The sequence below is a fragment of the Heliangelus exortis genome, chromosome 4 (assembly GCF_036169615.1).
Source record: "Heliangelus exortis chromosome 4, bHelExo1.hap1, whole genome shotgun sequence".
NCBI classification, from domain to species: Eukaryota; Metazoa; Chordata; class Aves; order Apodiformes; family Trochilidae; genus Heliangelus; species Heliangelus exortis.
The window spans coordinates 27,269,147-27,292,824 of NC_092425.1; the positions used below are offsets into that span (position 1 = coordinate 27,269,147).

Sequence of the window (23,678 nt, forward strand, 5' to 3'; positions counted from 1 at the left end):
TTTTTTTAAAGTCGTAGTCACTTAAAAGTCTTCAGTGTTCTTCCAGATTTTGACTCACCTCCCACCATTCGTTTTTCACTAGAATTTTTTTTGACAGGAGGAATTAAAGAATCCCATTCTAATTTGAAAGGACTTTGCCTTATTCAATTCCTCTCCTAAAAGAATTTTTGAAAGGAAGTTGTGAAGCAGTTGTGAGAGCTCCCCCCCTGTGGTTTATGCTAATAAGGCAACAGCATAGGCAGGAGAGGCCTTCCTGTTCCTGCAGTTTGTTAACGAGCTTGAGAAAACTATTACTCTGTCTCACCCTTTCCCTGGTTATTGCCCATTGTTTCTTATCCATGAAGAACACACAATAAAAGATGCAATTCAAAAATTTAATGTTGAACCAGACGTAAGAATGAAAAGTCCACTCCCTAAGAAGGAGTAATTACATAAAATAAATAAGTTACAATTTAAACAAAAGCACAACTGGCTTTTTAAAGTGCACGTGTGTAAGGCCCTTAGGCTGTGAACTCCATTGGCTCAGTGTAAAAAAAAACAAAAGCCCAAACAAACAAACAAAACCCCCAAAACAAAAAAATCTGCCCTGTAGTGTCAAAGAGGGACTGGCTCAGCTCAGAACAAGCCACCAGCTTTCATTGCCCAGAGCCAGCCATGCTTCACACTGAGCTGAATCACAGCCACGCTCCTCCTGTGCCCATTGCACAGGAGGGAAAGAGAATTATCTTGGGCTGGCATCTCTAACAGACTAACTAAAAGCTCCATGTTGGGTCATTTAGTCTGGACAGGTTTGGTTTTGTGTTGGTTTTTTTTTTTCAGACAGCAAAAAACCCCAAGTTATTTGTAGGTATGTTTACACCCTGCAGACAATAGTTTTGCATACAAAGAATCTGGTCAAGTTGTCAGCAATAACATAGCAAGTAAAAAAAAAGATAAAGGACCATTTTTTACAGTCTTGATACCCAGTCTTGTCCACTTATTTTACACTTATTTTTACAGAATTTCATGTTTGCTTATTTGTTTTGAAATACATGGGAAACAGAGTTCTACTGTGCAATAAAATTGAACAGATACATCATGCTGTCTTCATACAAGTGAAAACAAGATTTAAGTGTTTACTTCTGAACAGTGAACTGCAGTCCAGGGCATTTCCCTGCTCAAGTACGAGTCAAGTTACATCAAAAAGGTTGTTTTTGCACAAGTGAAAGCCAAATCTGTCCAATTGGAGAAAAACTAAAAAAGCTTGTTTCATTGACTGGAAAGTTCCTTTTCCAAATGAAAATACTTATTCTACAAGTCACATCCTAGAGCCATTTCAAGAGTTCTTTTGGTTTTGTTTGCTTTGTTTTGAATCTGCCATTCTTCCTTTTTTAAGGAATTGCTTGTTTCTACAGCCATGCAAAAGGCAACCTGAACCTGAATCCTTCTTTCACAATGCCTCAGGCTCTAGATGTGCCAGTGTTAAACACCCCGGGTTTCAACCTCAGGCTCAATGCTGGGAAGACCAATGGCTCTGCTGTCAAACAGAAGTGACAGTCCTCACTTTGGCAGACAAAGCTTGCTTAAACCTTCTCTTCAGATCCTGCATGTTGGGTGATTTTGGCCGTGGAATAAGAGAGGTTCTTCTCCTCTCAGGGGTGCTGGTTGTTTGCTGCTTACTGACTTCTTTACAGAGGAGATGGAAGGCATTGAAGACATCGTTATAGTTCTCACTGACAGATACTTCATAGAAAGTACAGCCCAGCATGTTGGCCAGCTGAAGTCCATGCTGAGGCTCCACCTCTTTGATATGCAAGAGATCAGCTTTGTTTGCAACAATGACAACAGGGACTGCATTTCCTGGATGCAGCTGTCGAATGTGATGGTGAAGGTGGCTGAGTAGTTCATAGCTCTTATAGTCTGTGATGGAGAAGACAATCACCAGGGCATCTGCCCAGCGAATGCATCTGTTCAGCTGCTCATTACAATCCAGACTGTGTTCATGGATCTGAAAAATTAATGGTCTCGTATAAGATAGCTGAAGTCATAAAAGATTAAAAGAACCCATCTTTAAGAGACTGTAAAACCAGATAGCATTTTCAGCTTCAGACATACGTATTTGCATTTCACATTGTAAGTACAAAGTTAATCTGAGGGTGGTGAATAAATGCATATGTTGATTCAGCTGCAAAAAGCTGGAATTTAACACTGGAGTTTGCTATACTCAAATGGAAAATTGACCTGAGTAGTTCTGCATGCAGAGAAAGACTTTGTAGTCCTACAGAATGGGAAATTAACTGGCTAGACAGTAAGTCTGGGGAGGCAAAGATATGAGCTGGAAGCATTTAGACCTGGAGTGTTGCCCAGTTCAAAAAGGCAACAATCCAGCATTTCTCGGGTCTATACATTCAAAACTTCAACTTGTGTCACACTAATGAGCACAGCCACAATAGAGCAGACTTCACTTTCCATCATACACATTTATGAAGTGTGTTGGGCAGCATTTATAACCTTTTCTTACACACGTATCTTATTTGCAGAGAATTGTTTCTGATTTTTCATCTAATGTTCCAAGTATACAGGAACAAGACACTTCAGTAATTCAGCCACTCAGAAGTATGGGCCTCTGGTCTACAAATGAGTCACCAAGAAAGCAGATTATTTTCTTTCACTACCAGCATGCTGAAAGCATACAACACATCTGGCTTCACAGGTTATAACAGAAGTTACCACATAGAGCACCAAACTCTGAAAAGGACCATAACACATGCACACACACAGGCTTAGAGCTGCTCTGGTGAACTGTATTATGGAATCTGGCTCACCTGAACTCCTGGAGTATCTTGCACTTGAATAGCCAACATCTCTCCATCTACCTGGATGTGCCTGCTGTAGAGATTACCTGACAAGAAAACCAACAGGGTCACAAGGAAAGCCACTATCCTGCACACAGATAAATGTTGGTTTTCCTGCCCATTAACTGTGCAGGGGAAATCGTATGGCTATTTATGAAAAACAGAACCAGCATTATGAGCTTTTGACTTCTGCCATAAACTTAGATTATTAGAAGCCCAGAATTTAATCTTGTATTGACTTGTTTTGAAGTCTGGCAGCTTGGAACCTAATCACTTCTTAAAGGCTGCCTTAACTTAGATGATAAAGTATGCAAAATAACTGGCTATTAAGAGAAAGGCAGTTGCTTGTCATTCAGTATTTTTGTGCTCTAGAAGTCCATTTTTCTAAAAAGCTCTCTCTCTTCTGACTGACCTGTTCGGTCTCTTTCCTTTGTTTGACTTTTTCAACTCATTTCCTCAACAGAATGCTGTCTCTTTTACATTCCCATGTAGTTAGACTTCTCACTGTACCACACTCAAGCATCACCTCTGGGCTTTCCCTGTTACACTGGCATTAGAATAGATCACATAGCTGCTGGCATTTGGTTTGCAAAGGATAGTATCAGGTTTAAAGAATGTTTCGCATAATATTTTCTTGCTTTAGCTCAAAGAATTCTTCACAGAGGGACATTTTCACCATATAAAAAGCCAATTCTGTTAGCTGCAGGGGAGCAGGGCCAGCGATGCCGGGATCAGAAGCTCTCTGCGTGCTGTGCCCGTGTGCCGCCGGGGAGAGGGACGGAGCTGGAAGCGAGCTGCCAGCCGCCTCGCACCTCGCCGGGCTGATAAAAATACCTGTTCTGTGCACCTCTGGCCCCCTTTCCAAGTTCTCTCTTTTAACACGTGGGACCTGGCTTAGTGATAGTGTTTGCACACTTCCTTCCAGACTTATTTACACGCCCCTCTCCGCACCCCCCCGGGCGGCTCTAGGGATGAATGGGGTCCCGCTCTCCCCGACCCCGCCGCCCTCGCCCCGACCCCGCCCCGCCCGACCTCTAAGCCCGGCGGGAACAAAGCCGCCCCGCCGCTCGCCCACCTGCGTTCCTCTCGTAGTCCCCGATGAACCGCCGGGTGAGGAACCGCACCACCAGCGCTGCGGGGAGGCACAGACAGGCGTTAGCCGCGCTCCGCTACCACGCACCGGTTCCCCGCTACCCCCAACCCCGCACCCACCCCCGGCCGCCCCGCACCTGTCTTGCCCACGCCGCTGCCCCCCACCACGGCGATCTTGACGAGGCGGGGCCGGGCGGCAGTGGCGGGGGGCGCGCAGCCGTCCCCGCCGGGCGCGCACTCGGCGATGGTGCACATGCTCTGCGTCAGGCGCATCGCCGCTGCCCCGCGCGACCGCAACGGCCGCCGCCAACGCTCCCCCGGCGCTTTTCTCCCCCCTGCCCCCGCCCCCAGCCCCGCCCCCGGCCCGCGCTGACCAATCAGAGCGCCAGGACGCCCCGAGCCCGGCCCCCCGGGCAGCGGGCGGTGGCTCTGTCAGGGTGGGAGGCGGCAGCGCGCAGCGGGCGGCGGGCGGGACGGAGCCGTGGGCAGGGCGGTGGGAGCTGTCAGGAGCGCGGCGTTTCTGGGTGTGAGGAGAAGCCTGGAAACGGGGGGGTAAGTGAGTGTGTGAACGTCGCTCTCATCGGGTGCGGCGACTTCCAGCCCCTAACGGCGACCGACCGAGCGGTTCCGAAGATGTGTGTCCCAGTGGCGCCGGGCGGGCCCAGCACAGCCAAGGCTCAGCCTCTGCCTGACGGAATTCCGAGGCGGTGCCGAGGCGGAAGTTTCCCTTCAGCAGTCCCGCTTCCACTCGGGGACAGGTGTAGGGGCTGTGCCCACCCACGGCACCCTTCTCCGCAAGCCTTCCCTTCTTCCCTTCCAGCACAGCCCTGCCCTGAACAAGCACTTTGAAAAAACCAGACTGAAATCCCAGCGGCAGCAATGCCGAGAAAGGAACTGAAACCCAGGGATGAGGCTGGGAGAGATCTGTACCCCCTCTGCTCGTTTGCAATAACCAGAAATAGGGGGGGGGGGGGAAATCGAGTAAAACATGGATATGGCAATGGTTAAAGAAACAGCAAAAGATGATGGCAAGGAAGGAGAACTATAAATGAGGAGTGGGTGGGAAGCTGAGCACTGTTCCGGCCTGGCAGCAGGGAGTGGTCAGAGCAAAGCACTCAGAATGCGTGGCCTAAGCAAGGAGCCTGACAAGCAAAATGGAGGGATAAAACATGCCCGTGCATCGACAAAACTACCAAGGAGAAAGGTGAGAGAGCAGGATAATATCACACATCTGTATTTAGGAAAGGCAAACCTCACAGTAGAGGCCACTGGACAGACTGGATGCTAGTTGCACAAAAAGAAGGAATAGACCCAAAGTGTTTCAAAAGCAGAGCAGAGAAAGTGCTAAAAGAAAGTCATGGGGTAGAACTGGGAGCTTGGTGGTGACATTGGCCAAAGACGGTCACCATTGCAGCAAACACATACTCATCCAGAGCTTCCTATAAGCTGCAAAGCAGTCTGCATATGGGAAATAACTAGACTGAAATAAATTGCTGCTCTGATAGTACCTGCTGCTATCCCAGATATAAAGGTCAGAGCAGACATTCTGAACAATGCCAGGGGCTGAGCAGTGCTGGGTACAAAAGAACAGCTTTCTTTGTCACCCACCAGGACAATAAGAGATGGTGGTGATTTTGAAAGTAGTGAGCATATTGCCAGGTTACTACAGTCTAAGGGGGAAAAAAAATTGTTTGATAAATGCAGTTTACTAAAGTAAATAGATGGGTAGAATACAGGTTTTTAAAAGGCATTCTAAGTCAAAAGGGGAAAGAGTAAGAGCCCTAACTGGAAAAAAATCCACTAGATTGGATAACTCAAGGTCTTGAATACAAGACTTGAATAGAAAGGAAAGACTGGATTTCCTTATGCCAGAGCACCAGAAATGATCTGTACATTGTACCTTAAGCAAAGGGGAAGAGCCTCACAGATGTCCTAGGAGCTTAAGTCTCAGGAAACAGAAAACCTGCAGGTAACAGTGAGGAGGATTACTGTCCTAAAAAGGTTTTGCCTTCAAGATGAGAACATATAGAACATAAACGATGGCAGCTAGAAACAGTTACTTCAACCAAGGAAAAAAGAAATAGGGCTGCCATGCAGGGAGGGGGGCACACAGATTGATGGAAGTCTGGAAATACTTCCAAAACCAGCAATCATTTTCCTTCTTTTTAAAAAAAGATTGTGTGAAAGATGGGAGCAGAAGGAGGATGAGTAATGGGAAAAAAGTCATGGGTAATTACTGCAGTGGGGAAAAACAAATGATCTCGTCCAGAGTACAGACAGACCAAGTGTGTGAAGTTGAGGGTGGAAGGGGCAAGAAGCTTCACTTCAAATCATTCTCAAATACTTGTATTAAGGAAAGAGCCAGGGAAACAATTTACAATAATTTAGAAAAACTTTGAAGGAAAGAATAGTGAAAGATACTGAAATAAATGTAATAAAATTAAGTATATGATTACACAAGATGTTGCTTCAGCATAATATCTTTCACTGGGAAAGCAGAATATCTTTCACAAAGGGAAACCTTGTTTCCCTTTTCCTTAAAGAAAGGAAATGTGATAGATGTCATCTATTTGGGGTCAATAATACCTAATACTGTCCAGACAGGAAACGACTGTTTTAGCAGAAGAATGTGGGAATAAGGAGACAATGTCAGAGGGGTCTTTTATATGGGAAGTGTCAGAGTGAAGCAAAGCTGCTCTGTGGAATTCATCAAGGCTCCTGACATTCTTCATATTTTCACTACACTGTTGTCATCACAAATATGAGCACACTAATGAAAGCTGCCACTGGCAGAGCTGGGAGTCATTGCCAGTTCAAAGAAGGGTGGGAATAGTTTATTGGAGGAGCTGCATGCCTCTTAGAACTAAATTAATGAAAATATAATTAAATTTTATAATACTAATGGCATGCAGAGATTAATCACAAAAAATTCTTCCATTGACTATGAGATCAGAACTTGGAAAAGAAAGACTAGTTAATCACAAGAGGAGCAGGAACAATGTAAAAAGGGAAACGTAAACCTAGTTACATCTGACAAGTAATTTCAGAAAAGATCTGCAGTACCAAGTGTGATTCTATCAGACAGTCAAGAGAAAATCAAAGCAGAGCAAGTATGGACAAAAACTACGATGATCAAGGCCTGAACTGCTCACTTCAGAGGAGGATAAAAACACTTGGTGTATTTAGTTTGGCAAAACAAAGAAAGCGGGGTGTGGGAAATGGGGGAGCCAGGAAAGTTAGAGCTGAGGGCCAATATCAGCATGAGAACAAGTGCTTATAAGCTTAACTCTGCAGACAGAACAGCAAAACACGAGAACAGCCCTCTAGTAAGAGTGGCAGGAGCAAAATCAGGTCTTTTAAATGAAGCTGGAGTTTATAGAGAGATCATATGGTGTGTTTGACTGCAGTGGCAATGAGATTGGATGACCAAGAGATCCCATATAGAGACCTCCAGAGAATATTCTAACATCATCCCATAGGTGATTATTTAGGGCTAACAAATAGCAATGAGTGTAGCAGGCAGTGCCTCCAACACATAAAGGGGTATGTTAGAAAAGGGGAAATAGGAAAGGATGATAAAAATGAGATGACACCTCAATGAACTGTTTTTATGAAGGAGGTAATTAATTAGAGACCAGATGAAAATGCTAAAATACCAGAGAATAGGGGCTTCTCTTTCTGTCTCAGTACACCAAAAGCAAAACAGTCAGATTGAAACATAAAACATCTGGAAATACTGAGATTCAGTATATGTTCTTGTAAAATATGTAGTTGAGTGCCTGAGTCAATTGTTATAGGAAGGCAGTGGGACAAAAAATTACTAGTCAAAAGAGGACTGTACATCTATAAATTATGAGAAAATGCATTTTTTTTTCATGCTAGCATAAAATTCATAAGCAGCAGCAAATTAATCTCCTCAAATTTAAGTCTCTTAAGTATTATGGACCAGAAAGAGCTCTAACATAATGTGGACAGGCCTTCTCATCCATCAGTCTTTTTAATACAGAGTTTCTTGTGTCTTTCTCTTGGTTATGCAAAAGTGGCTGTCAGAGACAGTCTTAGCTTGGATGGTCATGGATCAGAGCCAGTGCAAATACACACTTCCACACTTCAGGGACACATTTCTATACTGCTCTTTCTACATTTCTATATTTTTATATTATGTTTCCGGGTTTTTTTATACTTTTGTACCAGTGCTCAGAGGGTAAGTTTGCGTACAGCTTAAATCTTCCAGAAAGACACTTCCATTAGCGGCCAGGGAATGAATCTTACTTTGTTATTTAGTGCTTTGATAATTAACTTCTAAAATGTCTTCAGAGAAACAAGTGGTGTGGACATGGTGTTCAGAAACACAGACAAAGTCTGCTCATTCCAGATAAGTGTTTACTTTCCAGAGCATTGCAAAATGTCTCTTTGGCTTTGTACATACATGCAAGAATGATACAGTACATAGGTCCCATGCTCCCAACTTGACAAAGCCAAGTCAACCATGAAAAACTGGAGAAGACCAGATTTTATCCTTTCCTCCAGCACAGCCCTGCATCACCTTCCAAAAGCAAAACAGAAGGGAGAGAACAGAGATATTAAAAGAAACTACATAAGGAAAACAACTTCTCTCTGTACTGGGAGAGATCTCCTGGCCAGCAATGGCCAAGCTTTACTGAGCAAGATAGGATCTTCATTCCAAGGCAGAGAAAGAGGGGAGGGAGAGAAGGAGGGACATGCTCCATGAACCTTCACCTACCCACAGACCCTGCGTGGTTTCTATAGCAGCACAATAGCAGGCATTTTTTCTCTCTCCACAAGAAAGCCTGAGTAATGTTCTGCAATTATATTAGTCTGCATTTTAATCAGATTTTATCTTCTCTAAAGCTTGCATTTTTTTTCCATTTCCTCTTTATGTAACAATCCCATACTCTCGTCCAAGAAGCAAAAATCTCAGGGTTTTGTTCTCCATTCAGGGTTGCTCATCTGCTGGCAGTATATTTTTGTGCTGGTTTGTGCCACCTCACATGCAGACTTCTTTGATCTGAAAAGAGGAGGGGGAAGCCCCAGTGGTGAAATCTCTTGAATTTAATACCAGTTCTAATGCCTCATTCAAACATGTACGTGAGAGAGATTAGCACAACTTTTGTTTTCCATTTTAGGAATGCCTCAGGACCTGTGTTAAGCCCTCTAAAAACTGTGGCATTAAAGTGCCTTTGCCAGCCTCTCTCAGTCTCATCTTGTGTTACAACAGAGGAGTCAGTTCCTCAAGGGGCTAATGCCTGGGTTACATTGAGAAAGCTCACTGAGGAGTCCTGCTGTGCCAGGCAAACTTTAGGATGATCCTTACACCAGCAGTGTTGGGGCTGGTACAGCTTTCCTCAGTTCCTAAGCAAATGAAGAGCTTTCTGCATCTGCAAGTCTAAGCTCTGCAGACCCTTTAAGTGAAGTCATCACGCTGAAGTTGCACACTGATACTCCAGGGAAGGCAGCGTTGGGGTTACCTCCTCCCCAGGTCTCAGCTGTCACCTCTGGGTGGGGGGCCCTGGATGCACTTGTCCTGCTCTGCTTTATGGTTGGGGGTCAGCAGTGATGCCACAAGTCCTCTTGATTTGATCAGGCCTTGTTCTGAAGTGGAAAGATACTGGCAACTTTACATTTCTAATACAAATTCTTTGGTGAGAAGGATGTACATTCAAGTCATGCCTACATACTACAACAGCAAGTTATGATGAGTGAGTGTGTAGGTTGCAAAGTCAAATGCAGAAAATGTAGGAAACAGCAGAAATTGCCTGGGCAATCTTAACTCATCCTCCCACATGCATATGCATTTTCTTACAGCCTTAAGCACATAATGTCATACATTTATACTGTCTCCTGTCATACCAGCAGTCTGTCTTCCATTTGCCCATGGGAACACAGTACCTAAATATAATTGAAGCTCAGGATGTTATTCAGCATTTCCTTTAAATCTTCAATTAACCGGGCCCTGGTGCAACACAGGTTGTATTCCCTTAGTACAGGAATTACTAACTTTTTTGTAGGCTTGTTGAGGTGTATAGCAAAGAAACATGAGAAAAGCTCAGACTGTAAGTGGACTAGGCTGCATAAGTCCAGTATGTATGTGCCACTTAGACCTCTTTTTAGTTGGTTTCTCATCTTGAAACACCTCGATGCTTTCTACCCATAAATATTCTGTAGCAAAGTGCCATAGACACTGCTTTAAACTGTCCTGAGGCCTCTGAGATGAGCAGCTAAACCACCAGGAATGACCACCAGGAACAAGTTCTTCTCCTTCTTAACCTGAATGCACATCACATCTCTTAGGGCAGTGGAACAACTGTGATGGGAATACTAAGAGAATTGCATCTCAGGCTGCATGTTAGACCAGGTGCCTGAGCTTGCTTCTGCACGTGTCACAGACCTGGGGCCATGGGTCTTTGTGTAATTGTAGAGAAATTCCACACTTCAGGGACTGTATAGAAAAGAGGCAACTTGAACATATGGGAAACAAATGTGACAGTAGAACATGTCGGGCCAGGTACCTGGCAGGGAAGGGTGTGGGATGGGCAAGAGCTCCCTGGGAACAGCAGGCACAGGGCTTCCCACCTGTACTCCAGGTGCAGCTGATGCAGCAATGAGGGCAATCAGGGGGAGAAATGCTAATTTTGCAGGAAGAGAGGAGGAAAGACAGGCTTGCTTAGCCAGGAAATGGTGCCTGTGAGGAGAGATGATAATTACCTGCTGCTAGCTCACACAAGAGGGATCATGGAGGAGAGCTCAGCTCCTTAGAGCAAGAAGCAGGTTGGTAGAGGTTTTGCCTTATGCGTGGGTTTTGCAGACCTTAAATGCCTAAAGAAAGTAGGCACTCCACTACTTCTGCCCTTCAGTAGTCACTGGGTCCACATAACATTTTAAAAATGCAATTATTCTAAAAAATGTGTAATGTTTTTTAAAAAGTCCGCAACTATAGAGATTTCCATAAAAAAAACAGGTGATCTAAAACACATCATTGATAATCCAAACTAGATAAATAATTAAAAGGTAACAGGAAAAATTGGGAAATAAATTATTCCTACTTGGGAACAACTACTACTAAGCTATATAGCTCCATAGATATTCAGGCTATGAGAAGCTTGTTATATTTTGCTTCACAGTGTTTCTCTATCATAATTTTCTATATTCTGCTTTGTTGAGGCTACAGCCAATTGGTGATGCTTTGTGAAGGATGGGGTTTAAGGTATTTAAAGGAGCAAGCACTGCAACCTAAGAGATAACAGCCTTAAGAAAGTTATTCATCAAAGTTTCAGGATAGTCATTAGCATTTACACAATTATTATGCAGGCAGATGACTGTGGATAGGCAGCCAAGAATTGTCAGAGGAATGGCATTCATTTTTATTCGCAAAAAAATGAGACTGGAGCTACTGCAACACCCAACATTTTAACAACAATCCATTTTTCAACAATACACTTTTCAGCTGGCTAAAAATGCACAAGGATTAAACACAGGAAGCACTGTCAACTATGTTTGTTTTCTATAAATCCCTTTGTGATGATGATGAACTGCACCATAACAGAAAGGAGAGTTTAGAGTTATGGTATAGATGACTCATAGAGTCTCTATGGTTTGACAAGAGCACGGGGTTTTTACTAAATAAAGCAAGTAGCCAAAGTAGTCAGTCCAAAAATAGAAGTCACACTTAGAAGAATGCAGCTCCTAGAGGAATTACAAATTCCATCTACCAAAAACACAGAGGTTGGTATGCTGGGGCATCTCTGCTGAGGATATTGTGCGAAAGCCATTAATTCTTCATCTGGAATGTAAATCTGTGCCGTCCAAATGGGATTTAAGTATTTCAAGGTAGGACTTCAGTTCCTGGCTGGAACCAGTTTTAACTGGTTGGGCAATTTTCATGGTGGTTTTTATATTTGCTTTCTTCCTCAGAGCCCAGAGTTATTTGCCCTGTGCTACCTGTGGCGCTGGGCCTTGGTATGGCTGGAATGGGTCCCCAGGCAAGGAAGGAAATGGGGCCCTGGTCCTGCCTGCTGCCAGCTTTCCTCCTCTCTTCACCCCTGGCAGGGCCTCCCCTACCAGCAGGCTTTGGGGTAATTGCACTTCTTGCAAAGTCAAAAGGGACACTGCTGCTGCAGTGCATTCAACTGCACGTTTTAAGGTTTAATGCCATCTTATTAATAGGAAGGAAGGCATCCATTCCAGATAGAAAGCAAGCATTTCCACTCATTTCTTAAGCTACACCAGAGCACTTTTTCCTTCTTCCTAAAAATATTTGGGAACTTTGAAAACAGACTCTCATTTGCCCAAAATACCCTGGAGATGGGTTTCTATGGCTGAACTGCAACTTGCTTTTAACACAGTCTCACTGAATTCTCAAAAGCAACCAAACAAATTCAGTTTATTCATCCATTAGTCCTGGGTTTGGGCTTTTGGGTTTTGGATTTTTATTTTGGTTTGGGGTTTTTTTTCAGAATGAATTAAAGATATCTCCACCAAATGAGAAAGGAGAAGACTAACAGAGAACAACTTCTTCTCTAGCTTCTAGCTAGAAGTTGAAGGAATAAGAGACCAGTACAGATTGTGCTTGAGTTCCTTTGTGCCCTGATGCACCATAGCTTGGGGTGAGCTTTGTCCAGGTGCCTAGAAGTTGTTTGTAATTCAAGCTGGATTTAAACTATGTCCTCAGAGGAAGCTTCTGTTCACCCTTTCCAAAATAAAGCCAATCACTACAAATGTTTGTCAGACACAAGTGAAGATGTGAAAACAAACCTGTGCTTGACCTACTTCCACTGAGGAAGGTCCTTCTCCTGGGTGCACACTGGGGTGGCAGGTTTGCTGAGAGGGACAAGTGTGAGGACAAGGGAGCAAACCAGCTGGCTAAAGGCAGAGGGTCTTCCTGTCCTGCTTTGTTGCAAGTAAGTTTAACATGGGGTTTACTTCATTCCTGGTGTCCAGGGAGTCACAGTGCAGCAGCACAGCTGTGGAAGGGATGCCAATACAGCACAGCAATTGCCCTCTGCCCGGATGGGATGGGTGGCCTGGACCAGAGGCAGCCTCACATGTGCTAGCAGGTGACTGAGCTCTTCCAAGGCTCTCATCGGTGGAGAAGCCATCATTTAGGAGGCAGGACTGGGCTTGGGGTTGCTGTTACAAAACACAAAAACCTCTGCTATATAATCTAAACCTCCAAGGCAGCCAGTGGTGCATCTTCATTTCAGTATTGTTCCTGCTTAGCTGTAATGACAACTCTCCATGCTTCCTGTGTCAGGGACACTTTCCTCTTGCTTGGAGCAGGTGGCAGAGTGATCGTGTGCATCCCTGTGACTCCCCATCAGTGGGCTCCCTCTGACCTGGGGACTTCTTACATTACCTGGCAAAGGGAGGACCAGAGCTCCATTCAATATCAGCTTGAAATACATGGCATTTTAAATTTAAGATGAAGGGGTATTTAAATGCAAAGTGAGACCCCTTATTCATTAAAGTAGGTGAGAAGATGCCCCATTACATACTACTGTACAACTGGTGCAGTGTATGTTTTGCTACAGCTCTGGCTCCACTTCTGTTGATGTTGGTAACAAAGTCCACATTAATTTTCATAGTGTGGGAATAGAATTATTCACATTCAAATGTTTCATTTGTGAAGTAGACTGTTCCTTTTGATTTGAAAAATAATTTTGACCAAGACTTACTTGTAACTCAAAATATGATTTGAAATTGCTGAAATTAATGCTAAGAATCAGCACTGAACTAGCTCTAAAGCAAGCTATGTGCTTGCTAGGAGTGCATAGAAAAAATGGTGTGAGCAGTCAGGCTTAAGAGCAATTCCAACTACAGTCAACTACTGGAAAATTAGTCACTGCTGAGATTTAATAAATATTGGGTTTTACTGCATTCTAGACAAAGATTTGCTGTATCTGCAGACCTAACTACAAACAATAGTAATTCTCCCCAGTGGTTATTGTCAGCATCTCCCCAGAATTCCTGTGAGCATGAAAGGGAATAGGTTTTGGACAAAAATAATTAGGAGAATAAGTTGAATAAGATGTTATTCCAGCCATAGTACTGAGCTGTAGATGCAGACAACAGCTGACTCACTGCTTAGAATCACGCATTCTCTCACGTCTTGGCATCTGAAATAGCTGAAACATCACAAACTGGTAATAGGATTTCTAACTAAGAAGAAGAGGTATTTTGCATTAATATTACATGCAGTTATGAATAAAACATTAATACGTAGATAGAGTGGTTTTCACTTGGATCTGAGCAGTAACTGCAATCTGAGCTGTTCCACAATATGTATTTTTTCAAAATAGCAGAAGGCAGTTGTACATTAAGGATCCATTCTCTACTGGTATGTATGAGTCAGCTACCAACTGAAGCTGCAATTCATTATCCTGTCCACTCAGCAAGCAGTACAACTACATTATTACTGATTTAGGGAAGATTGTAATGTTATAATTAAATCTGAGATAAAAACTCCTGAAAAAAAAAGTCAGTGCTCAGTAAAAATATTTTTGGGGAAAAAAACCACAATTGGCTGAGAGTACAATAGAGCATAATTTTATCTAACTCTATTCATACAGTATTTTCTAAATGAACATTTACATTAATTAATGAGTGTCCCACTTTCTTTGACTAGCAAATCATATGCAGAAGTAGAGACCTTTGTTCAGAGTTATAATAAGATACTGTGCTTACAGAAAGAAATACTTTTTTCAAGACTCTCTGGAAGATGTACAGCAGCTCACTATGCCAATTTAGCTTACAATTTTTCCTAACACTAGGACAGACTGTCCTTTAGCTGGCAAAGTAATATTAAGCAAGGATACTTTATTTATCATGTCTTGGTGTTTTAAATAAAATGCAAGGGCAAATTGTGTGGGTCTTGGTTTGTCTTTCAGGCTGTAGCTCCACCCAAACTTGAAAAAGTGCCCAATATATTTTCAGGGGAAAGGTCTTCAAATATGAGACACGAATCATGGAACAAGTAGAGAATGGAAAACAAATTCTGCAAAAGAGGCAAAAGTAGACTGTAGTTGGCATAGGGGTGGGGAGAGAGACAGACCCTGAGGGCTGGCTGAAAACAGCCCGTGATAGTACTCCAGAAAATGAGAAGTCTGGGTAGAATGCACTCCCCCTATAATATTTCATAGTCCATAATGCGTTGGTTTCTTAAATTTTGCCATACCACTGTGTTTTGCAGGTGGTTGCTTCAGTTGTAGCATCCTCAGAGTCTTGACAGTCACCAAGTGCTACAGCAATGATATGCAGCAATAATCATCTGCTGAGAGATGAGCCCTGCTGCCAGTCCCACCTCCTGGCTCTGCTGGTGACTACTGACTGCTCAGCCCAAGCAGCAGGAAGAAGTGCAAATACAGTTCATGTAACTCAGAAAACTGAAGAGCTGCTGCCCTGAGCAGAGAGACACATGGACAGCCAGAGATGCAACAGGGAGATCAGGAGAGGTAAGAATCCCTTCTCTTTGCTTAGTTCAGCCCAGTCTTGGTGCACATCAGATCAAAAGCTTACTGACATTCCTAGTTTTTCTGAAGCTCAGTGGCTTTGCCTCAGAGCTTCCAGGAGGTGAGTGTATCCCTGGATCTGAGGCATCTTGAGTTCCACCACTGACAGCAGTAGGTATCAAGATGTAAAGAGTCAGTGGACACCTCAAAGAGCAGTGATTATGGGCCTGCCTCTGGTCACTTCTCAGGAAGAAACATGTCCCAGTCCCCTCGCTCCATTCTTATGCCACTCACCCTATTAGCAAGCCAAGTCCAACCAGACTCCATGCCTTCCCCCACCACCACTTTGCTGTGCCATACAAATGTACAGGCTGAGCCCAGCCCTCGCACGTGTCTACCCAGCCCTGCTCCATTTCTGGAGCTCTCTTTTGGAACCTGAGCCAAAAGTGCAGCTTCCACATTGGCAGCATTCCTGCAGGCTTCTGTGCCAGACCATCCTTGCAGCTGAGGGCTTGCTGGGTAAGAAGACAGAGCCTCCCCTGTCCCCCAACCACTGCTGATGGAACACCAGACAGCTGCTGGCTGCTGCCCCGGAGGTACCTAGAGGAGAGCAGTGCCAGCTCTAGGTTTGGGTGTGTGCTGACAGTCTCACTGGTGACATGGGCTGTGGCACACAGCAGTGGTGGTGTGCAAGAGATGAAGTGGCCTGGGTCTGAGGTCAGGAAGCCCTGGCTCTCAGGTCAAATTAGTCTGTTCACCCTCGTGAGGATTTTTTCTGTTTTAGTTTGATTTGTGTTCTTTTTTTTCTTTCCACATCTTTTCACTTATTTTCCCCTGGCTGGTTGCCATAAAGGTCTGTTACCATGCAAGAAACTGCTGGTTGCTTGTAGGTGAATTTGTACCTTCAAGTGGGGCTTTGTCAGGGGATGTATGAGAAAACGTAAGCACTGTGGGTGTGTGGGGCTGCTGAGGCTCCAAGGGAGAAACTACCAGAGCAGGCAACAAAGCTGGATACAGAACACAATTTACATTTCATCACATATTACTGGAGGACATATACTTCAAGTCTAGAAAATGAAGCTGTTATTACAAGATGAAAATCCTTAAGACAGGAGGCTTAGGTTTTGCCTCGCTGCAAGGCTGTGCTCTCAGGAGCAAGGCCTGTTGAGAAGAGGGAAGGGACATGCTCTGATTCACCCTGGGATCCCTCATCAGCTTCCAAACTGTGGAGCAGTTGTTTTTTTTACAGTCACCAAATGGCTTTTGTTCACCTGCCAGATTCAGCTGGCTTGTGCTGCCTTGCAGCCCTGGGGGAAGAAAGAGCAACCCCAACTAGTGGATGCTACAGTCACATCTAAGGCAAGCTCCTCCGAGCTCAGGCATACTTCCACCTGTGGAGATGACAAACTGCACAAAAGGATGTACAATATCTATCAAGGAGACAAATGGAAACAATATGTGCTGTATCACGTACCAGCAGGCTGGTTTTGTGATGCATGCTGGGATATTTTTGAGAGAGCCAGAGTAAAATTAGGAGGTTCTGCAAGAAAGCCCAAACAAGACCACTGAAACAAGAACCATGTGATCTTTTGGATCAGCCCCATAGCTCCAGGTGATTTATTCAGCCTCCTCCTAATGCCTTTCTACATACTTGCTTTTGGAGTCCCCAGAATTCAATCAGTTTTACCTAGAGGAAACATGCTGTACCCAAAAATATTATTATGAAAAAAAAAAATAATGTTACATGTAGCTGATTTCCTTCTTGCAGGAAAATCAAGAAAGAAATTTACACACAGTTCAAGAGGCCTCTTTTCCATTTTCTTTTCCCTCTCTTCTCCCTTCCCATCCCCCAAGTCTGCTGGTAGATATTCTGGGGTGTATAAATTGTAACCATGGAGCATGCATTTCTGTAACATGCTCTGCTGTACAACTAGATATAAAACATGTAGTTAGCCCTCTCCACCAGACCATAAATACTGAGATGTTCACCTAGCTGTTTGCTGTAATGCTGTATTCCTTCCAGTTCTCAACTGTATAAAAAAGAAGTTGAATCACCTGGTTTCTTGTTTTCCCCATCTGTGGAATGAGGCAATAATGTTTCCCATCAACATCAAGTGCTCTAAGGTGGGTGGATGAAGAGCACTATCAAGGTGTGATTAATTGTTAGTACAATAGTAGCTTGCAAAAAACTTGTGCGGGCTCTTTCAGTATGCAAGTGAGGCCAGGTGCTGGCAAAAGATGAAAGTTAGGGGAGCTTTCAGGGAGTGAAATCCGATGACTCCTTAGCAGGGATTAACTTCTATCATCTTGGCAAGGTGGCAGAGCCACCCATCGACTGCTGAGTCAAAGATAAAGTAAAAAAGCCTGAAGGCTTTTCATCCCCTTGTTGTGTCAGTGGTGCTTCTCTACTGCAGGATGGCCAAAGCAGCTTAAGGAGGACCTCCAGAAGACTGTCTCTGGCCCACAGGGCTTCACAGGGCCTTTGCTATTAGCCAGAGTCAGGTGGAAGGGTGATGCTTTTATACCAAATCAAAAATATGTAGGATCACATGATGATCCTGACTGCATGAACACTGATGCTGTGAAGTTTCTTAGACCCAGCTTTACTAAGACATTTAGGGATAGTGATGCTCAGAGACACAGATCAGTTCTTTGGGTGCAGATGTTCAGCTCATTCTTTTCTCTTCAGAAAGCAGAGTGCTGGAGGTTGCCTATGGCTGCCCAGAGGTTGAAGTGCTGATCTAGAAAGCAGGAGACCCATATTCAGTGCTCTCCTCAGCCTAGGAGTCTCCTCCATCCACTGTACTGCATAGTTCTATGGGAGGCATTCCCTGCCTCTTCTCTCCAAGCAGAGTAATAGTACAGAAAATAAACAAGCATCAGAGAGCCAGAGAGAGAGAGAACAAACAAGAAAGCAACTCTCAGTGTTGTCCACTAATGTGGGCATTCAGCTGAATGAAGGAGGCTTTGACTCCAGTCTACTTTCAGAAGAACTTGCACATTTTTATCCTGTCCTTTGCAGCACTAAATATTCAGGTGGGGGAGGAAACAAGTATGATTTTTATTTTTTGAAATACAGAAGTTTTCCTTGATTATTATTGGCACTTGCTAACTCTGAGCTATAAGGGGATATTAAATGCCGTATACTGTCATCCCATCTGTGAGAATGATTAACATGAACACATCCCCTCTTGAAAAATAAAAGGTTTGTCCAGTAAACTGATCCAGTAGCTGTTGCTAGAATGCCAAATCCCATATGAGCAGAGACAGACCCATGGTTCATTAATACTTCTAGCTGGAAAGGTAGAGGCTGTTACCTTGTTGATGAATGTAACCTCCTGTCTCTCCTGAGAGCACAGACTGGAAACCAGCCCGAGGCAACTTTTATTATTATAATGAGACACTGTGGCAAGTGTTTAGACCTCCCCTGGAGCCCTCTTGTGCTAGGTGGAATAAGGGGCAGTCCATAAACCAAACAGCTTCACAGACCAGTCCCCTTCTCAGCCTGTTACTGTCACAGTTCTCTGCAGTTTCCTACACTGGGGCCGGCTCAGCACTGGGGCCAGCTCAGCATTAACCAGCTTGGGGCAGGGAGGTGAATTTCTTAAGGTCATGGACAAGTGCTAGCATTTTGTGGCATTCATTTTCTCCCTCCTGCTGTCTCTGCTTTTGAGAGCAGCAGGGACTGACAATGATCTAAACCTCTCAAATACTCAAAGTGGGAGTCAAGGTCACGTTCAATTACCTCTTAATTGTTAAGCAGGGAGCCAGTAGCTGATATATGGGGACAGGGTAACATGTCTGCATGTGTCCTGCACCCCAGGCTTGCTGCTAATGCTGACCTGTCTGCCACAGATATTAAATGCTGCTAAGGCTGGACTGTCTGCCACAGATATTAAATGCTGCTCCAACCCATTTTTGTAGGCCAGTACTTTGTTATTCATTATCAGATTTCTCATTAAAGGGACAACACCAGATTTTACTCTTGAATCTATTTTCTGGTAACCCAGGGATGACAGTAGACATTAATGCCATAGGCACCACAACACTTGAACACTGAGGGCTTCTTTGCACCTGAATCCTGAGAAATGTCATCTTAAAAACCATTTAGATAAACATGATAAAAGAATAAAGGTGTTTGTACTTCTTTCCAAACATTGGTGCATACATAGCATAATAGAACCCTGCAGAAAGGCAATATTTTATACCAAATCTTGAATAGAAATAGTTTTTTTTTCTTTTAAATATGTTCAGTGGAAAGGAAGATTACACTCCAGCAAAACTAAAAGTAAACATTTTGCAAGAGCAGGCAACAATAAGGTAGTTGATGTTTTAGAATTAATCTTTTGTCCTCTGAGGTCTACAGCTTAGAGTCATGGTAATGCAGAAGCAAAGAAAAGCATTGAATAGTGGAAATCAATGAAAAAGTTATCACTTAGTAGTTGCTGAGTTGAACCAATGTTGTGCATTTTGAAAACATCTTCAGAAACTTATTGCTTAATCAAAAGCAATAAAGCAGATTCAAATCCCAGCAATCCAACAAAGTCTCAAAACCACATTACAGAAATTAATGTTAACTCTGGAAGTGTTGAGGTTGAACTTGCGGGACCTGAAGTAGCCACAAAGTCCTCTGAGATTATCATCTGTTAAGGCTAGACCCATTATTGGTAGTAATTTCTCCTGGGTTTATAAGTTGGTTAATCACCAAAAGACAGCTTGAATGCAAGGGAGAGCTGGGAGCTGGAGGAACTTGTAAGACAAATTCCTGGCTGACAGCAGATTTTGAAATGAGCAAGCAGAAAAAGTAGGGAATGAAGTAAGACAGCCTAGTCACATCACACTAACCTACTGGCTTGTTGGGATGGAGAGGAACAAACACTGGTAAAGATAAGAAATACTTGTAACTTAGTATTGAAGTGTTTGGTAACTGCTCTACCAGCTTCGAAGTAATCCTGAAGTTTTAAAGCTTATTTAAAAAAAGCTTTATAAAGAAATGTGAACCCAAATGCTCAGAAACTGCCCCTACATAAAGGAGAGAGGTAAAATAACATAGTAATGCTTCAGTTACAAAATGCTAGGAGGAAAATTACATGTAATTCCAGTCCCATTGCTATTTTCTTTACTGCTTTAAAGGAATGCAGTAGATTACCTGCATTAGACAGGCGGGCTTAGAAAGCAGTAATTTTTTACAGGCTGATGTAGTCTCAAAGGCTTTAATGCCTTTGGAAATGTCTACATAGCAAAATAAAATAGCATGGTAAACCTCAACAAGCTTTTATCTTGCTATTACAGATAAAACATAGCACGTAGAAAGGGCTTCCACATCAGCATGTGTCTGTAACATCCATATAGAGCCTTGGGGTAGTTTATATTCAGGTTGCTGGTTTGTGCTCTGTCTGTGTCAGTCCCTCTTGTGTCGTGTAGACATGTTTTGTCTTACAGCCAGCAGACATGGGTGATAATGATGCCTAATTAATGGAGCTGCCCTGCACCCAGCTGTAATCTGAACAGGCCAGGGACACAAGTGATTGCATGCAACATCAAACAGTATCACTGTCAGCAGAAGGTTAATTCTGCATATCATGTCCATTTTAATTGTGATACCAAGAGAATAGAGCTTGATATGAAAGATCAGCAAGGGTGAAAGTTTTCAGAACACGAAGACCCATCTAGGTTCCTGGATAGTGTTTATTGTTGAGTATTTGGTAGCTTATAACTCCATGGATGATGTCTGAATGCCAAACCATTTGGGGAATTATTGGATACAACAGGACAAAAAATGGCCAGGGAAATTGTTTATCTTTAGATTATCTCAAATCCAGCCTAGAAAATAGTGAACAGGGGTCTGGGCTTGGGTTTTTTTATTGTTTTGGTTTTGGGGTTTTTGGGGGTTTGGTTGGTTTTTTTTGGCTAATATCTCCTGCCTATTGTTTTAAAATAGTTTAAACAATCTTCATTGAGACTGCTACTGGCACTGTGGCAAGTGCTGGTCAGATAGAGCAAAGCAATTGGGGGATCAAGTTTAAGGGGAGGAGTGAGAGGAATGCCACTAATTTGGGTTAACAGGCACCTGAATTGTCTTTGAACAAGAAAACAAGGCAGAAAAGGGCACATCAGTAGCATCAGAAAGGGCAGCTTGCTGTGTCCATGCTTTGCCTGTCCAGGGACTATCACTTACTTTACAATTACACAAGTTTGTTACTGTCAACATAATTCACTTCAACACTGAATCATTACACTCCTTTACCCTTTCTACATCACCACCAGAGCAATCTACATCTTAATTCCCTTCAGGAGCTGCACTTTTATACATTGCTTGTTAGGGCTAGTTGGAAAACAAGAGTTGTTTTTTCTCCATTGAAAACTAAACTGCTTACATCAAAAAATCTAACCTACACACCTTTCTTCCATTTCTGAGATACGTCTTGTCCAAAGAAAAATTTTTAAAAATATTGATGAAAATGTAAACCCAATTTCTTTCAAATACTGATTTCTTTCCACTTCATTTAATTGAAAATGCTCTGATCAGGAAAAAGATCCTAACCTGCTATTAAGGCCATGTATGCATTAGGTGGTTTAAGTAAAATTTCCAGTCAAGTTGAGGAACACAAGAGAAAAGAGTCTTACCTTGTCCTGCTCATTCCAGCTGCCTGCCAGCACAACAGCACATTTAGCCTGAAGCTCACCTGGATGCTAGAAATTTGCCAACCCAAAACATGGGCTGGGTTAGTTTAGCCAAGAGATAACGTGTGTGTCCATCACTGTGACAAACACACCTTGGGTCGTGTCTGTGCCTGTAACTCTATGTGGCTGCAACACATCTGTATGAATGGCTTTGCATTGATAACCTCTGATGTACATTTTGCTGAAGCAGATCATGAAAAAGCAGGCAACCTCTCCAGCTGAGAAATATCCTCACCTTTTCCTATTACAATAGCAGTAAAAGGGACCCAACGAGGTCACACAGTCCAATCCCATCACCCCCACCCCAGGCAGGAACAACTAAATTTAAACCATCTATCACAGGAACCCCCTATACTTTTCTTGTCTGCTCACACATTCTTTTTAAACCAATCTTAACCTTTCTCTTTCAATTAAAAGAGGATGGATGACATCTTTCTTGCTCAATAGACTTCCTGGTGTTTCTCTCTTTCTGTGTTTGTTTTTTACTGGATATTTTTCAAAGTCAAATGCCCTTCCTAGAAATCTGGGCACCTTGCTGTTGGAGCTAAAAGTGCTGTCAGAGTTCACTATTGATTAAAGTGTGTAGACTGGGATTGATGCCATGTTTTTGTAAGGAAAACAAATGCTTGCAGGAGAAGAATTGGTCTATATATCATTGTGGGCACTGAGATATGTGTTATGTAGATGGTATGTTTTCTGTTTCCTATCTGATAATTCCTTGATTTTATGGGACAGATTCTCAGCTTGCATAAACACAATTTCAAGTATGACTGACCCATGCCAGCACAAGCTAAGCACAAAGCTGGCTCTCAGGCTCTTTGTCCTGACAGGGTACTTGAGCAACCTTAAATGAGAACTCAGAGCATTTATCTGTGGCTTCAGATGCACCTTATGGTATTTATTAAGTAAAAACACAAACCTGTGGGAAAACATGGATTTGTCTGTAACATACACTACTGAGAAAACTGCAAAGACCCTTTTTTGAAATAGAGATTTTACTTACAAGATGCCAAGGCTCAAGAGTATATTTTGGCCAAAAAGCTGTGCCCTGATGGAACACAGAAAAGTCCAGACCAGAAGGAATCAGCTTTGATCAATAAATGTAGCATAAACACAGCTATCGCATAATTACGTCTCTGCCATTCCCTCCTGCAAAGACTGTAGAGTCAAGGAAAGCCCCGGAAAAAAAAAGCTCATGAATACAGAACAGCCATTTTCTCATATTTCAGCTGATGCAGAAAGAAGTAGCAGTCTATCCATTTTCACTGTGCAGTTTTTTAGTGCTCCTGAGCAGAGTCTGGATGGTAAACACTTCATAAAATTGAGAAAATAAAGGAAGTCTCCTGCCCATTTTCTTCTCATATGTATTAAACTAATTACTCTGCTTTAACAAGGGGAACTTTGTTCTCAGAATTTCCAAGTTTCATTCCAGCCCCTGCAGCTAATCATGACCATGGTCGCTGATAATGAGTAGTAAATTGTTATAGTCCTCAGAGCCTGATAGGTACATTCCAGCCTGCGTCATGTAGCTCTGCTTCTCTATACGTTATTGTTCACAGATGGTAGCTGTCAAACTCTGTCAACTTCATATACACATTCAGAG

The 23,678-nt window shown here is 43.1% G+C and overlaps 1 protein-coding gene and 1 long non-coding RNA gene across 4 annotated transcripts in view; one reads left to right on the forward strand and one right to left on the reverse strand.

The window, feature by feature from the left end:
• Positions 1-360: 360 nt before the first annotated feature.
• RASL11B (RAS like family 11 member B) lies at positions 361-4,260 on the reverse strand. Its single transcript, XM_071743546.1, has 4 exons — positions 4,064-4,260; positions 3,910-3,966; positions 2,805-2,881; positions 361-1,987 (listed from the first exon to the last, which is right to left on the reverse strand). The coding sequence occupies exons 1-4, from the start codon at positions 4,197-4,199 to the stop codon at positions 1,520-1,522; spliced, it is 738 nt and encodes a 245-aa protein (XP_071599647.1). The 5' UTR covers positions 4,200-4,260; the 3' UTR covers positions 361-1,519.
• A 118-nt stretch (positions 4,261-4,378) lies between these two features.
• LOC139796021 (uncharacterized) overlaps positions 4,379-23,678 on the forward strand; it is a 34,469-nt gene continuing 15,169 nt past the window's right edge. Inside the window, exons 1-3 of one of the 3 annotated variants that reach the window (XR_011725796.1) lie at positions 4,379-4,478; positions 15,133-15,394; positions 17,415-17,918. This is a non-coding gene — a long non-coding RNA (uncharacterized lncRNA). The other 2 variants (XR_011725798.1, XR_011725797.1) reach the window with 2 other exon arrangements.